Source organism: Larus michahellis, chromosome 2 (genome assembly GCF_964199755.1).
Source record: "Larus michahellis chromosome 2, bLarMic1.1, whole genome shotgun sequence".
Classification (NCBI taxonomy): Eukaryota; Metazoa; Chordata; class Aves; order Charadriiformes; family Laridae; genus Larus; species Larus michahellis.
Window position 1 is genome coordinate 47,639,138 of NC_133897.1, and position 17,484 is coordinate 47,656,621.

Sequence of the window (17,484 nt, forward strand, 5' to 3'; positions counted from 1 at the left end):
ATCAGTCATGGTAGAAAGAGGATAGACAGAATTTTGTAGTATATGAGGAAGAAGAAACAGTAACACATTACTGTTAACTGTTTAAATAGATTTTTCTTCAGAGGAAACAGAAGGGAACTCTGAATTTCTGGTAGTGTAAGCTTTCCAGGCTAATTTGTATTAATTTTGATAAGCATGCTTTGTTCACATTTCCGTGGTCATGTGATTGATGCCTGTTTCTTGGTCTAGAAATGGTGGTGTGTACGTTGGAAGTGGTCCAAGAAAAGTCCTTCCCGAGGCAGCTATTTATTTTTGTTAGTTAGTTAGTGTCCTGCTGCTTTGTTCCTTGGTAGCGTTAGCTGCAAGCGGGCAATGGGAAGCTGTAGTCACAACTCCAAAAGCTTCAGCGGTCATGTACGTGCTGCCCCTCTGATACAGCGGCATAGGCCAGTGTAATTTCTTAGCCCAATTATCCATACAAAAACTTGGCCTTCAACGAATTACTGAAGAGTTTTAAGGTATCAGCTGATAGATGCTTGAAAATTAATTGCAGCGTAGAATGGGAAGACATCTTACTATATGTGGGTTGACTCCTTTAATATAGAACACTGGTTTTGGGGATAGCTTCTGTTGTGGAAGTAATACATCGTAAAAGCAAAATTATTTGTTTCAGTATAGTTACTGTGTTCCAGCAGATAGCAAGCATTTTTTCCAACTATTTTTTTGGACCTAAATCTGTTGTGTAACCCACTTTATATTTTAGAAGGTAGTGATGAAGGTGACAGTGATCAGTTTCTCATCAGTTAAACAATTGAATTTAATTGGTGGCAGAGTCAGATGTTTGAAACTGTTCTTTTCTGAACTACGAGTGTAGTTTAATCTACACAGATTGTAGAGGTCTTTGAGAAATTAGATGGGGATCCTCCAGAATTGTCTTGTGATATGTAATTTTGCTCTAGAGAAAGGAGCTGGCTATAAAAAGCCCTTCTGAACCTTTTTTTTTTAATCCTATACCAGATTTTCTCAGTAGATATTTTCGCTGTGTACAGTGCAATATTGTTCGTAAAAGTGGATGATAGTATGAATGAAACACGCATTGAAAATAAATGCCTTTTTGAGTCTGTCATGAAAAGGCTGTCAAAATAGGCTTTGCTGTAGTACAGTTCTGTGCTAATGAAGATTTATTTGGAAAAGCCTGAACTCTGAGACTACTTTAACATTTTTGTTTAACTTCCTAAGATGTCCTCAAAATCTTGTTACTAGACTTTCTGAAGTTGTAATTGATAATATTACGGAAATGATCAGTTATGTATCCTTTTTTGGAATCGTTATTTGTGTTTAGCAGCCATGTCAGTTGGTATCAGGAAAAAGACTTTTCTCAGCACTAAAATTTGTAAATGTGCTCAATTCATTTCTGCCTACTCTTATTGCAGAAGTGTGGTTGCTCAGCATTTTTGTTGAGAATGTGGAGTCATGTTGGTCAAACTCACATGTTTGTGGGTTTGTTTTGAAATAGCACTTAGGCTTAATGGTTTTTCAGACCTGAGCTGGTGTTCGGTAGCTAATACCATGAATATGGTCTCTGTTTTCAATAAAAATCAAAACCTAGTACTTAGGATCAGAAACTTGAAAGAAAAGAACATGAGCTAGTAATTCCGTAGGGTGTTTTATCAAAGAGGGAAGATTGTGGGAAAATTCTGGGTGAATGTTTGCTTTAGAAAAGTGTGTGGTCCAAGAAAACTGAAACAGAAGTAAGGTTAAAATCCAAAAAAAATTAAGTATAATCATTTAATGTTTGCAAAGTCATAATCTTCAGCAGCAATTTTCTGAGAAGTGAAGTAATTTAACTTAATATTGGTTTATGTGTAGGCTTGACAACCGCTGTAACTGTGTGTGTTCTTAATTGCAGAATAGGTGAGTTTGAATGAAACTCTTTCTTCCTAGGGACTGAACCCTGTGAGCATCAAGTGCTTCATGGATGCGCGTAAAAGTGGTGGTACACTTCACCAAAGGCTGACTGTCTGCTTGGAAGACTGAGTGGTCGCGATGATGCATCGCTTGCCGTGATGAAGTTTTAGCAAAATGAATTTGTATACACCAAAGAGTATTTTATAAGGCTTAGGGTCACAATGTCTGCATTCTTCCTAACTGAAACCCCCTCCATTCTGCTGCTATTGTGGTCAGCTTAAGTTGCTTTAATAATAGTTCTGTTCTGTAGAAGGGCGTCTTGTGATGCTGTGTTCTGTGACAAGCCTTCAACTGTGGAGCACATTTGTCCCTCTGATCCAGAATAGTGTAACGTTGTTGGTGTAAGGGCTTGTTAGCATTGGGTTTTGTCAAAAGGCCCCTTGTTAGGAGCAGAATTATATTCATGATTTTGTTTTCCTTCTGGTGTTGGAAGTTCTTTTAAAATACTTTAAATATACATCTGTTGAGACAGAAAAATCTGTTACTGTTTTGAACCATGGCTGAAATATTGTCTCAATTTCTTGTCTGATTTGAAATGTGTAAAGGTATTTGGAAATGGTAACTTGCTAGATAATTTTTGTAAATGTATATATTCATAGTATGTAATAGTGTGTATTCGCCATCGTTTTTAAAGTTGACTTGCATCACTGTATATACCTAAGGTTTCAATAAGTACCTAACCAATGCTAAAGCATATTTAAGTCACATATTTTGTAATGCTCTAAAAATTTCACCACAGACTGACTTTCCAGTTCTAGTCTTTGCATTAATGCATCATTAAAAGGCCAGTAAAGGACCAAAGAAAGCTCTTTCAGTGGAATGAAATACGGGGACTGGAGTGGAGGTGTGGCAGAGCGTAGCTGAGCTTCCATTCTTGGCCCTTGCTGAGCTGCGCTCCAGCAGCCCGGCTACTCAGTCCCGCGGGCTTCAGCTACAGAGACCTGAGTGGGGTCCAAGGGATTCCCCCTCTTTGGAGGCCAGTAAACACATTGTTAAGGTGCAGTTCTTTCATCTGCCATTCCGCCTGCCCAAGAGCTCAAACGCACACCCCATTTCACCCTCTTTCTCATCTTAGTCTCTAGACCTGCTTTCTTGTATTTACAGTGAAGGAGTGAGTCTTGTTGGTTTACTGTTTTGCTGGTGACTACATGACAAGTGTAGGGTTTCCAAGGGTTTCTCTTGAAAGTGAAAGCATGTGAGTTCCAACTGTAGCACTTTCACCTTTGTTCATTTTTCCCTTGGGCCTCTGGGATAATGCATTTGTGGAATCTATTTAAGTAAGCAACTACAAGAACAAATACTGAGTTGAATGTATCTCAGCTGGGATATTTGAGTACATGGCAAGCAGCACGTGCTATAGAAAATGAAGATTGTCATACCTTTTTTAGGGCATCAAAATGTTGGAATCTTTTAGTGTATTGTCATCTTGAAGTACTTTATCTTATAAGTCTTAGCATCCGTAGAGGAGATTAATACAGACAATAATTATATTTAAAGCATAAAACCACCTATTCAAATTCCATGCAAGTATAATGGGAAAACCGTTCTTGTGGTGTGCATGTTTGCATGCAGTTAATGGAGGGGGGAAGCATGTGTGGCACAATGGACAAGATATTAATTATGGGTGCAGTAGGGTAGTGAAGGGTAAGAAAGAGTATCACTCCAGCTTCTCATTTAATAAGCAAGAATTTGGTAACTCTGAAGCTTCATTAAATATCAAAGCAGTGCTGAGCTGTGCGATCAATGTTCTTATTGCTCTGTTCTGCAGTTCACAAAATTTTAACTTACATTACAGGAAAACATTACCTTTTATAGCATTGACTTGAAACTTTTGAACTGTAGTCAAGTTTTATGACTTTTCTTGCATCTGTGCTCTTGTTTGAGGTTTTCTTAATGTTGTTTCTCCTTTCTTTGTGTACAAGAAAATGTAAATAGGCCTCCTTAGACCACCTTCATTAATGAGTAGAAAGTAGGGGCAGGGAGTGAAATTTATTTGGAGTGATTACTTTCTGACCAGGCATTGATGATAATGAGCTAACAGATTATTAATATATTTAACTGTTAGGATCTTTGTCATCACTGAACACATTGTTGTAGAAATTAGTCTTCTCAGTTGCATGTCCCATGATTTCTTTTATTATTGCAGGTGGTACTGCATGAAAATAAGCTGAATTGTAGATTTATTTTTTTTTAAAGTGCAGTTGTTACCAAAACCTACTTTTTAATAGTATTAATACTGTATTGCTCTGGTATATGTTGTTTGAAATTAAATGTTAGTGTTCTCCTTCCCTTCAGACTTTGGTTTTGTTTCTTAGGTTGCACGTCTTCAAAAAATCCCTGATGGTGACAATGAGACAATGATTCCTGTACTGTCTTCAAAAAAAGCAAGTGAATTGCCAGTTGATGAAGTAGCAAGCATTCTCCAAGTAAGTGGTTTTGCATCTCTTAAGAATGCACAGATGTTACCAAACAATAAGTTTGATATTTCTTAAGGACAGATCTTGTCATTGAAAGTCTATGCATTATCACGCAGTTTGGTATTAGCTATTGTCTATTTCTGAAAGCATGCTGATTTTTTTAAATTGTTACTTGAAATGCTCTGATCTTTCATATTTTCAAAAATTGGAGTATTTGGAGGAGTGATGAGATTCAACTTGAAAATGTCTGTATTTTGGTATGCTTTGAAGGTTGCTTTTTGTTAATAAAAATTCTAGAGTCAACCTTCCTGTAAAATTCTGTCCTGTTTTTCATGGCTATTGCTTCCATTTCTCTAAGGAATCCTTAATGTCCTTAATTTATTTTGGCAGTCTCCATTTTAAGTGGAGGAACAGGATAGAGAAAGCTACCCATTGACAGATATATGAACCATTGAATCTGGGTTACTTTTCATGATAGATGGTCTTTTTTCATTTTCTGTATGCTTGACTGCTTGAAGAAAACACCATGATAAATGTTGGTCACCGCCAACTCAAGACTTTGAAGCTATTGCTGTCATTTGGCTGAGGAACTGAGCTCCTGACTTAATCTTCAAGAGTCTGAACTATGCCTACAGTTTGGCTTGTTAAAGAGTTTTCTGCAGGGAAGATCAGCAATTGTTTAGGCATGTGAAACAGCATCTGCCTCTGTAGTAGCTCTGTGAATTTTTTGTTGAATCTCTTAAGTACTGCCAAATTGAGTTTTAAAATAGTAGTTAGTCAGCTTTTATTGTCATACAAAGATTGGTATCAAGCTTGTCTTTCTGATGTTGGCCAAATTTGTATAATCTAAGGCTATATGTTTTGGTGTTGGCATTTATTTTGAAGTCTAGCTTATCAGTATAATTGCTGACTGTGTTATTCTTTGCATATGTTAATAGGCTAATCTTCAGAATGGCTTAAAAAACTGTGAAGTTTGTCATAGACGGGCATTCCATGGATGGAATGAATTTGATATTAGTGAAGATGAACCACTGTGGAAAAAATATATTTCCCAGGTTAAGATTTTTGTCCTTTCTGCTTCTTGATTTTAATACTTTTCAGCAGTTTTGCTCTGTATTGTTTAGCTTTTATGTGCATGAACATACTCTGATAAAAGTGGGGAAACTCTAGTAGAATTGGAAATTGCAACTTCTATAATTTATATCTAATTTACATATTGAAAAAGCTTTTATTTAGGTACATGCCGGTATTTTAACTACATGATTTGGTCTTGCCAAAGGGTACCACTCATAACTAGCCTGAGGGCTGGAGAGGCACAATAAAGTTCCTTGTAGGCAAAGACTTGAGCATGAATTGCACTAAGGTCAGACACAAATGCATACGACTGTCGGTAAATGTTTAAATGGAACATGAAGTATGAATAACTTGATAGACAAAGGAAATTCTAAAAAGCAAAACCACTGCCTTTGAACTGAAGTGGAGGTAGGGCCAGCCTTGATTCTGGTGTTAAGCAGAACTGGCAAAAGTCAAGTGGGTTTTTTTTGGTGGTGTGTTTTTGTTCCCCCCCCCCCCCCCCCCCCATCAGTGTGATTTATCATATATATCTATCTATATATCTGTAGAAGTGCATGCAGCTTCTCAAAAGAGTGAGAAAGTTTCACTACTTCCTTCTGACTACCCCTCCCATCCCCCAGCTACACAAGATATTTACAGCAAATTTTCACACAGAAGATTTTTCTAATTAATTTCTAATGTTAAACATTTTGGCCAATGTTTCCTGTACCTTGTCTGAGCAGCAGTGCAGTTAAGTTCTAGAGTAAACCCTGAAGTAATAGATGGTTAATTCTAGAGAAACTGGTTTACTTGGGAGTGACTAAAAAGTTATTCAGTGCTCTGCTGATGATAGCAGTGGGAACATCATCACATACTAGCTGTCCACTGGCGTTATGCTTTATTTTCCCATGTGTAGTGTCAAATTAGTCAGATGCATCAGAACATTTCTAAAGCATGTAATCTAAGTCTATTTTAGGTAGGATTTATTAAGATACATACTTGCTTTGAATGTGCTTATTGTGAGCTTTTAGAATGTTCTTCACTTTAATTGGAGGAATGTTCTTTTTTGTAACATTTTTCAAAAAAACAACCATGTTAGCAACCAGCTGACATGTAGAAGCAAGATCTGTTATTGCTTTAGCTTTAGAAATCTGAAGAAAGCGTATGATCTAAAAAGAAAACTTGTATTTTGAAACAAGAAATCATGAATTGAAATTTATGAAACACATAGCTGCCTTGATAGTGATCAGTTGCTGGGGACAGTTTAAGTCTGTTACCTCAAAGATGTTTTGAATATATTTCAGGCTCCTATTTGTGTGCTTAAATTATGTTCAAATACAGTATTAAAAAAACATAGATTATTCTTTTTGTCTTAAAAATGTGAATCAAGAAATGTAAGGAACACTTTTTTCCTGTTATTTATTGAATACGGTCTATTCAAGGTCTTTGATATTTAAAAAAATAAAAGGCTCAAGTAAATGCCCAAACTGTACAGAGTCAGATTTTCTTTGCACTGGTAGGTTAGAAATATTTTAATTGTAGAAGAATATGTTTCAATAACAGATCAGATGTGCTTTGAGGGGTAGATAAAATGGTCTTTCTCTTAAGAATATTGCTGAATTACTGTTCTGTTTCCATTTCAGTTTAAAAATCCCCTTATTATGCTTCTCCTGGCATCTGCAGTCATCAGTGTTCTAATGCATCAGTTTGATGATGCTGTCAGTATCACTGTGGTAAGGAACTAATATTTTATCTTCATTGGGAGTGCTTCAGAATGTGCAACCACGTGCACTTTCAACATCACATGAATGCCAATGTGGGATGGGATCACTTGATTCTAATTAATGAATTTGATTTGTATGTTGTCATTAAATCTGTTTAGTTTGTGACTGGATTTTTTTTTCTTGACTGATAGCAGTAATACGTATCAAAATACATCAACGAATAATTTTCTGGCTGCATCTTGCATCTTTATGCTTTCATTGCTTGAAATGCCTGTCTTTAGGCATTTGTTGAGAGGAACAATTTTTGGTGTCTTTTCTGTAATTTTTATCTTAAATTATGCTTTAATTTCAAATGGAAATTCAAATAAGCCTTCTGTGAATTTACTTGAAAGAATTAATCCTTTAAAACATGAAAAAGAAATGTAACCTGAACTGTCTAGAAACAGCAGATGGAAGGTAGAAGCTGAAATAATTATTTTTTTTTTTGTAGAAGTTTGCAGTTAAATAGGGTGCTAAATTAGTGAGCCACATACCGTACTGCTAAATGTTTGTCATTGCAAATGACACAAAAGAAAATTATAATACCTTTGACCATTTCAGGGTGATGGGTGATAGGTGATAACTGAAAATCAGGATTTCTGTATGATCAGAGAAAAGTTCTAGCTGTTTGGTGTCTTGGCTGCTCTCTGCACTCTCTATGTTGAGTTTTACTTTTGTAATTAACTCAAGGTAACTGGAGGTTTGCTCCTAAGCCCTCTAAATTCTTTCAAAAGAGTAAGTTTATCTTCCAAAGAAAACATGTGGCTTCTTTAAGAAAAACCATGCATTTGAGTATATTGTTACTTTGGAATGTTCTGTTGTGTTCCTAAGTTGGATTTAGGCAAATTATTGTACTATGAAATATATTTAATTATTGTGGCTGAAAGTTTAATTATTTCATGTTTTGTTTTGTTTTGTTTTCCTTGGTTAGTGCCCATAAGTCTGTTACCTAATCTTTTGAGCAAGGCAATGAGAAAAGAACAGGGCGGTTAGTGTAAGGTAGCAGTAATTTCTGTGTTCTGTGCTACAACCTGAGACGGAATCTGTAACAGCCTCGTGAACATTGGTAGAGGTGTCTTAAAATATGGAGAAAAAGTGTGGTTGAGTTACAGTTCATACATTGTATTTTTTGTATAACTTTCGACTAACCTGCCGTTTAGCCTTTCTTATTATTAATGCCCACTTTTTCACGTAGTGAATGTTTGTTTTGCCTCATTTTCAGGTGACAGTGCAATTTTTCTGTGACTGTATATTTGTGTTCAGAGCTTTAGCAACAACTAATTTGCTGCTGTTTCTTTTGGTGGCAATACTGGCTTGAGCAGCTTTTGCTATCTTTTTAGCTCTGCTGATACAAATACATTGTAAAGCTTTTTGATCTGGACTGGGAACTGATGAAGATTTTTTTTTTTTTTTTTAAATAATTACATCCATTTTCCATATGCAGACACAAGCTGAGAGACTGACGTGAGGCTAGAAATGCAAAGCTGTGTCAGGTAGCATGAACTGTAGAAAGATAATATTGCCTCCAAAAGAAACATGTGTAGCTGTGGTGGAAATACTCCATGGAAAGATGGAATATATATATATAGTTATTTACTGTAATATTCAGTTGGTGAGACTAATGTTAGTATAAAAAATATGGCAGATTTATGGTATTTGTTCTTGATTTAGTTAAGAGTTCTTCAAGGGAGATTTTCTCTTGCAAAATGGTAATACCTTTGTTATTTTTAGTAGGTTCTGCGCGTACTTTAAAGGCTTAATGAATGGATTTTTTGTTATGTTTCTGTAACAAAGCAGTGTAACAACTCAATTTAAGTAACAAATTCAGTTAATGTAACAAAACTCAATTTGAGAGTGTATTGAAGGGGAAGACGATGCTTACTTTACACAAAATTGATGGTTGTTACTTCCTGTAATAGATTTCATTCATTCACTCACTTTCACATCACATGCTTACAAGCCCCATGATGTTTACGTTGAAGTGGTGTGACCAGAATTGTGTGTGATGTGGGGGACTTTGAGGACTTAGTACTTATCTTGGATTATTTCTAGTGAGCAAATTCTTTTAGCTTTTTGTGTTTGGGATCTTTGGCATCTTGGGTGTTTGGGGCATACTCAGCGTCTTGTCTCCCTCCTTGGGAGTCCTGGGCAGCATTCCTGAGTCTTATCCTCCTCTTGTTCTTGCTGGGATATTTTCTGGCTCCAGACCTGTTCTTCAGCGTGCTGCCTTATCTCTGGTCTTCAGTTTATTCTTAGTCATTCTGTTATCTGGTGATTTGAATGAAAACACATCTGTGATGCTCTGTAGCAGTTAACACGTCATGCCTAACCTTTGTTCTGTTCACAGAGAACAACATTCACATTTAATTCAGATGATTTTTCTATTTGTGTTATGGATCTCTCTCCACTGCTGTCTCTTGGTCACTGTTTAGAAACACGGAGCAGAGGGAGTTTTTCTTCAAAGTCACTATCTAGTCATTAATCTCATTTTTAGTAAAATCAGGTTATGGAGTTCTTGGACATCACTAGAGCAGATGTAAATAGATAATAGCATCACTTTTATAACAGACCCAAGGGATACCGAGGGATTTTGAGCACGAGAAAGTTTGTTTCCAGATCATATTGTTGTTAATATGTAGTAACAACTATGGCTGAGCAAAACCAAATATGATCAGTTACTTTCATGGCCATTTGGAATTCTTTTATCTCACCTGCTTTTGTTTTCTTGCAGGCAATACTCATTGTTGTTACAGTTGCCTTTGTTCAGGTAAGACAGCTGTTGTCCAAATAAGATTATTGCTTTTATGTAAACTCTTCTATTTACAAGACTGGAGTAGTTGTCTTAATGCATTGTGCTGTGAGTGGTTGAGTAAAGAGCTCTGTGCTTTCATCCAAGTCTTTTGCCTTTTCCAAAGTGCATGATTTGACCTGCATTAACTACATTGACATTTATGCATCTTTATCAGTTTTATACTCAGCCATAAAAGAGTACTTGTAAAGAAGCACTTAGAATAAACAGTGTAGAAGTACTTAAATACTTAACTTCATATATTTATTTAAATATAAAATATTTATATTTAATATTTATTTAATATTTAAATATAAAACAGATTTTGAAAATGTAACTCTGGCTTCAATTTTGTACAGAAATTAAAATCAAATTAAATTGTCTTCAGGTAATTTTCTGAGTCATAAAAAAGTTGTTTTCATTCTGTAAATACACAGCTTTACTCAGTGCGTGCCTAAACCAAAATTGCTTTGTGTTTTGTGTTTTATATATTGAGCTAGAGATGAGTTGTGTTACCCTAGTTCTCCAGTGGCTAAGAGCATAAATGCAGTACTTTTGGTACTAACTTTTTAAACTGTAGAACTTAATCAAGTGTCTGATCCCTGAGTTTAGAAGCATTACTGCAAGGATTACAAAGACCTGAAGATATTGAAGGAAAATACAAAGGGACCTCTGCTATTCTTTCGGAAGAAATGCCTGTAGGCACATCTGTAAATTTTTCAGTGTTTGGACCATACTTGCTTTTGAAAGTATCTAATAGAGAACTGTTGAAGGGCATTTCTTATCTTATTGTTTGGAATATTACTTTAATACAACTTTACTAATAAGACAAATTTCAGTAGATATGGACGTATCTTCTTGTTGTTTAACTTTTGCCTGTTATAAAAATGTTAACTGTTTTATTTTTTTTTAAATCTCTCTGCAGGAGTACAGATCAGAAAAATCTCTTGAAGAGCTTAGTAAGCTTGTGCCTCCAGAATGCCATTGGTATGTAATTGTCTGTCCTTTCAGTCCTAAATTAAGTCATAATAACTTTAACCTGAAATGAGCAAATGAAAAAGATTTTACTGAACTTACTGCCTTTGTATCAAACTCTTATGCTGACATAGAACTAGCTTTGCTTTTACTCATTTTAAAAATTGTTTTATGAGCCTAAAAAACCCTTCAAATGATGTTACTGATGTCTTCTAAGAAACAAGCAGCAAATAAGAAATCGTATTTTGCTGAAACCAGTAACATCGCAGTGCGTAGTCAACAGTGTGAATGTTTTTCTCGGGCAAAATGTCAGAGAAGAGATTCTTAGTGCTCTTCATGTTTTTACCTACAGTGTACGAGAAGGTCGGGTGGAACATACACTTGCAAGAGATTTAGTCCCAGGTGATACTGTCTGCCTGTCAGTTGGAGACAGAGTCCCAGCTGATCTACGACTATTTGAGGTATATACCTAATATTGCTTTAACATTTAATAACTTTTATTTTGTGGGACAGAGGGGAAGAGAAAATAGCCACTGAATACTGAACTACAATAATTGTTATTGTTTGGAATTCACAGCTATTTTGACATAACTGCTTTGACATATGTTGAAATAACTGCTTTCCAAATGTAATTGTGGATTTTGTAGGACATAGGAAAGAATTTTCCAGTTTTATGGAGTAATGCATTCTTGAAAATTTTAGTTGAGTACTTTTTCCTCAATGTTAAACATGTTGTAAAATGATTGTTTTCAGTCTGAATGATAAGATATTTTGGCAGCTGGTTGCAGATGTTTTTGAGTCTTTATTTGCATTAATCTTTAGGGTATAGTTTCGGTGTTCTCTGATAATGGAACGTTAAAAAAAATATTGTGAAATTGTGCCACTGTAATCTTTTCTCTGACACTTTTTCATCAGTGTGTTGTTATATTTTCTAGTTTACCAAATATTTAATTTGTAACATTAGCACCCTCAGCAAGTTTGCCGATGACACCAAGCTGAGTGGTGTGGTTGGCAGGCCAGAGGGATGGGATGTCTTCCAGAGGGACCTGCATGAGCTAGAGGGGTGGACCCGAGCAAACCTTATGAAGTTCAACAAGGCCAAGTGCAAGGTCCTACACTTGGGTTGGGACAATCCTCGTTATCAATACAGGCTGGGAGATGATGTGATAGAGAGCAGCCCTGCGGAAAAGGACTTGGGGGTACTGGTGGATGAAAAGCTGGACATGAGCCAACAATGTGCACTTGCAGGCCAGAAGGGCAATTGCATACTGGGCTGCGTCGAAAGAACTGTGGCCAGCAGATCCAGAGAGGTGATTCTGCCCCTCTACTCTGCTCTTGTGAGACCCCACCTGGAGTACTGCATCCAGCTCTGGAGTCCTCAGCACAAGAAGGACATGCACCTGTTGAAGCAAGGCCAGAGGAGGGCCACCAAGATGATGAGAGGGGTGGATCACCTCTCCTACGAAGACAGGCTGAGAGGGTAGGGGTTGTTCAGCCTAGAGAAGAGAAGGCTCTGTGGAGACCTTAGAGCAGCCTTCCAGTACCTGAAGGGGGCCTACAAGAAAGCTGGGGAGGGGCTGTTTGCAAGGGCATGTAGCGATAGGACGAGGGGCAATGGTTTTAAACTAGAGCAGGGTAAGGTTAGATTAGACATTAGGAAGAAGTTCTTTACAATGAGGGTGGTGAGACACTGGAACAGGTTGTCCAGAAAGTGGTGGAGGCCCCATCCCTGGAGACATTCAAGGCCAGGCTTGATGAGGCTCTGAGCAACCTGATCTAGTTAAAGGTGTCCCTGCTTACTGCAGGGGGGTTGGACTAGATGACCTTTAAAGGTCCCTTCCAACCCAACATGTTCTATGATGAAGTGCTTGAGTTGAAGCAGTAGCAGTATAATAGTACTTGCAGATTCTCTAAAAATTAAGTGGAATGCATATGTTATTCATCTTATTTTGATGGTTTTCATTGAGTAATGTCATGTTACTTTTCTGTTAGATTGGGCATCCTCAGGTTTCCCATTACGTGGGCTATCTATCATCTTAAAGTAATTTCTGGATATGATGAGCTGTAGATCCACAATTGATACTGGATTAATCAGTGTTCATTTTATAGACAAAGCCTGAACAAGCTAGTTTCTGAGATAAATCTGTGTTGCTCTTGAGAAATTTGTCTGGCTCATCTGTTGTTAGCCCCTGTAGTGTAGTTAGTACTCTAGTGGGTTTGTTTTTGCGATTGCAAACACTTTCTTCTTCCCTCAGCAATTGTGTAGTCTCTGCAGTGATAGGAAACTGCTATTGCAGCAGCATCTTCTTTCTTGCTCATAAGGTTATAGCATGCTGTGACAGTAACGTGCTTGAACCTCTTACAAAGGAAAGCAGAAGCGGAATTAGAGTTTCTCAGTTGTCTGTAGCCCTACACCAGCTAAAAATTTCTGCCATCATTATCTCAACTACTCTTGCAGATCATGTGAAAATAAGAGCATGTCATCTTATTTTCATCTTGTCTGTACTGGGCATTGTTATGGGGTGGTGAGTTTTAAAAATAATTAAAAGGAGATCATCTTTTCATATAAAGAGCTAGATCTCTTCAGCGTATTCTGATTGATGCTGTCCTAGAAAATTGTAGAAATGAAAGTAGGCACTGTTTACTTTCTACAGCCTTTCATATATGTGGGAAGTTTCTTTACTGGTCTAATCTTGCAGGGGCAATCTTGTTTTCCAAAAGACCTTTTCTGGCCTAAGTTTTCTGTATGTTAATGAGTGGTCCGTCAAGTTTTATGGTACTCTAAAGCCAGAATATTACATCAAGAACTAACATACCCGTAACAGTATAGTCTTTGGAGACAATTCTTTTGGTAGTGATGATACATATTTCAGAGGTTGTGGCTAAATCTGAATAGTAGCAAAGCAGCATCTTCATACTGTTTCAGCTTGGTGTCTGAGGAATACATAACAAATACAAAATTACTATGGAACTTTCTGGAGTTAATCATTCTTTATGGCTTTGATTGAAATGTTCATTGCAATTTTTGACAAGTGTCCCTTTTCCTTTATTGATACAGCATCCATCTTTTAAAAATGGGTACTACACTGGTAACTATGTGAGAGAATAGCAGGAATTAGAGGGATTTGCCCAATCAGAAAGCACTTTAGTAAAGGTCCTATCCTTTTTTAACATTGACCAAAGAATTTTTGATCTAGCCACCTGTGTTCATTTTGTTATTCAGCTAGAACTGGAGTGCATCGGAGTTATCATGCCATTTCAAAAAAAACACCAAAAAAGCAACCACCCCTCCTCAAAACCAAAACAAAACCAACCAACCAACCAAAAACCCAGAAAAAAACCCCCAAAAAACCTGAACAAAAAGCACCCAAAACAAAACACCAAAAAACCTTGAACTCAAATCTTTGAGTGATCTGCTATAGTGTAGTGGTACCGAGTGCAATGTAACTGATTCTTACTTACTCTTTGTAAGTGATGTCCTTTGAAAGAGTTTTGGCAGTTGAGTTTTATTGTGCGTCCTTTAACACTGTTTTTCTTGAGAAGGTTATCTTGAAATTTAGTGGTATAGTCACCAATAGCGGCTTTATACTTTTTAATAGTACAGAATTATTTTACTTAAATTTCGTGAACAGGATTTTATGATTCAGGCTTTGGGTCTGTTCAAGAGTCATTAAAGTCAGTAGGTTAATACGTAAGGATGTCAGTTGAGGGAAGATGTTTTTCTTCAATTTATATTTTGGTAAGTTATTTTTTGTTTTGGGTTATATTTATAGAGCACAAGCTTTATTTTCTTCATCTGTCAGCTGATTAATACAGAGTAACTAATTTTTAACTTTTCCTTCTCTAACTGCCTCCACATGCTACCACAAAACCTACAAAAGTAAAATCTAAAACAAAAAAAGGCAACTTCTCTTCCTCTGGTCCACATGACTATTTTCCCTGTAGAGACTTTGTGAATGAAAACCACTGTGTGAAATATGATTTTTGTTACCAAGTTCTTAAGGGATCATGATAGGAGGAAGTGAATGGGGGAAGAATTGAGAGGTTAATATATATATGTGCACTTGCCTTTGCAGTTAATTAACTTTGGCGACAGAATGCAACACAGTTGCAACCTCTTGAATGTTTTATGGAAAACCAATCATGAACACAAAATTGAGTAAACTTAGACTCTTCAAAATGAGAGCTTGTTGCATTGCTGCAGTATTTTGTAGGAGTGCTTGTTGCTTTGTTGATCCTTAAAATATGGTTGATACTGACATGGCTCCTTGCCATATTAATAAATTGGATGTATTTTTAATGGTCAAAATTGGGTAACTTCTATTAACACTTCCAATGACTTAAAAAAGATTGTCATGCTTTTTACCTAGTCTATGTATTTTGTTTTCAAAGGCTGTGGACCTTTCTATTGATGAATCCAGTCTCACGGGTGAGACAGCTCCTTGCTCTAAATCTACAGCTCCTCAGCCAGCAGCAACCAATGGAGACCTTACTTCTAGGAGCAATATTGCTTTCATGGGAACGTTGGTCAGATGTGGAAAAGCAAAGGTAAAATCATTACTAATAGAGAAGAATATATTCAATTTTTCAACTATTTGAAGACAGTTCTGATTTTTAAAGTTCACCTGTCAGTTGAGAAATGTAATTTAATAACTACATATATGTTGAGTTTTCTGAAAGAATAGAAATGGGATGGAAATAAAAATTTTGACTGGAAATATGGAAGACTACTGTGATACACTGCAGATCTTTTATTACTGGTGCTTTTTCAGACACTGGTTTAAAAAGAAAACTAATCTAGCGCCAGGAGAGCTCAAATTTATAGGGATCAGATGATGGGAAACCCTTCTGCCTAGGATGTAGCATTTTGCTTCTAGAACTACATTCATGTGTTTGAAAATCTGTAACTGAAAATACAGTTTGGGCTAACCATATTTGAGTTTTGTTACTGGTAGTTACCAAATACTTCAGCAGTGCACGGAATAGCAGTTTGTTTCACAGAGCCAAAATGTTTTTTAGCAAAAATATATTCTATTTGTGCCAAGAATTAATTCTATAAACAAAGCTAATGGCAAGCTAAATGGCATTTGCCTGCTATTTGAGTCAAAGCTGTCAAGAGCAACCACTAACATTAAAATTAAGCTTAAGATTTGAATTGGCTTTCTGTTTGCCTTTTTTTTAGGGGATAGTTATTGGAACAGGAGAAAACTCCGAATTTGGGGAAGTTTTCAAAATGATGCAAGCAGAAGAGGTAAGAGTGAATATTTAGAAGCAAAGCTATATATTTTGTAAGTGTGTATTTCATCCATTAAAACTTTGAATTTATACCTTAGGAACTTAGTTAAACTTAATTATGTTGCTTTTAATATTTGTCTTTTCTCTAGTGAAATGAATCTTAGCTCATGGAGATGAAAGTAGTTCAATGCAACGGAATAGCCATAGCTGACCTAAAAATATTAACCATGAAAATAATATTCTGAACCTGTTCCGTGGAACAAATCTTATTGTAATTTGTTTGTGCAATTTCTGGAAGTGTATTTTTTTCAAGTGGAACTACATTTGTGCAAAAGGGATTTGTATGACAGATTTGTGGGCTGCATGCACAGGGCTGTTTTGCCTTGATTAGCAGTGTACTCTTCGGGGTTATGCATGTGTCTCCTGCTGCTCCATGGTGTCCCTTATCCTTTTATAAGCTGCCTTTGACTCTTGTATATCAAACTCCCACAGTGATTTTTCCTTATTGCAGTACACTTATCCACGTGGGAATTCAGACTCCGGAGTGCTTTGTGTATCTAGGGCCTTCTAGCTTCTTTGGCTGCGTGAGCAATGTAGGATCATAAGGAGGCAGTCTGTCTCCAGCTGTCAGGACATGATCAGGCATAGTATCGGCAGCACTTTTTTTTCCAGGTATTTACATTTCTGAAATCTGCCCAAACAGAGCAATTAAAGGCATTACATGCATCAGCCAGGAGTGCATCACTGACCTTGTATTTTTAGCTGTAGTGCATTACCATACCTTTCAAGGGAGTACTGCTGTCCAGCCACCGAAGTGGAATCCACTTTAATATACATGTGAGGAAAATACAATCATCTGTTCAATAGTATTTAGTTTGTATTGTAACAAGTGTAATTATTAGTGGAAAAAAAAAACCCCAAACAACAATAAGAAAGAGCCCTTTGTGAGCATTCTACACCAACAACATTCTGGAATATCAGAGTATTGTAGGGTTATTTTTGATGTTTATATTACAGTAAACTAATTTTAAAAGTAAATTTTGAAGGTAAGAGTGAATCAAACTTGACACCAGCTTTCTTAGATAGTGTACATGCACTTTTTTCATTACTTGTTGAACAAACATGATTTTACAATAACCCTATCTTTTTTTTGCCATGCTTTCTATACTGTAGTCCACCATATATTACTATTAAAAAAAACAAACTCACTGGCATACAATGTAAAAATCCACTTACCTGTTTTGGGCTTTTTTAATTAAAATTTTTGCTTTGTGTCCTCTCCTCCTTTCTACGCCCCCTTTTTTTT

The 17,484-nt window shown here is 36.5% G+C and overlaps 1 protein-coding gene across 4 annotated transcripts in view; it reads left to right on the forward strand.

Moving 5' to 3' along the window:
* ATP2C1 (ATPase secretory pathway Ca2+ transporting 1) overlaps positions 1 to 17,484 on the forward strand; it is a 70,680-nt gene that overhangs the window by 30,775 nt on the left and 22,421 nt on the right. For all 4 annotated transcript variants that reach the window (XM_074575164.1, XM_074575168.1, XM_074575165.1 and 1 more), the window contains 8 exons: positions 4,263 to 4,373; positions 5,303 to 5,419; positions 7,061 to 7,150; positions 9,912 to 9,947; positions 10,894 to 10,955; positions 11,296 to 11,404; positions 15,336 to 15,491; positions 16,126 to 16,194. In XM_074575164.1, coding sequence (XP_074431265.1) covers positions 4,263 to 4,373; positions 5,303 to 5,419; positions 7,061 to 7,150; positions 9,912 to 9,947; positions 10,894 to 10,955; positions 11,296 to 11,404; positions 15,336 to 15,491; positions 16,126 to 16,194 — 750 coding nt within the window. The remainder of the gene's footprint in view (positions 1 to 4,262; positions 4,374 to 5,302; positions 5,420 to 7,060; positions 7,151 to 9,911; positions 9,948 to 10,893; positions 10,956 to 11,295; positions 11,405 to 15,335; positions 15,492 to 16,125; positions 16,195 to 17,484) is intronic.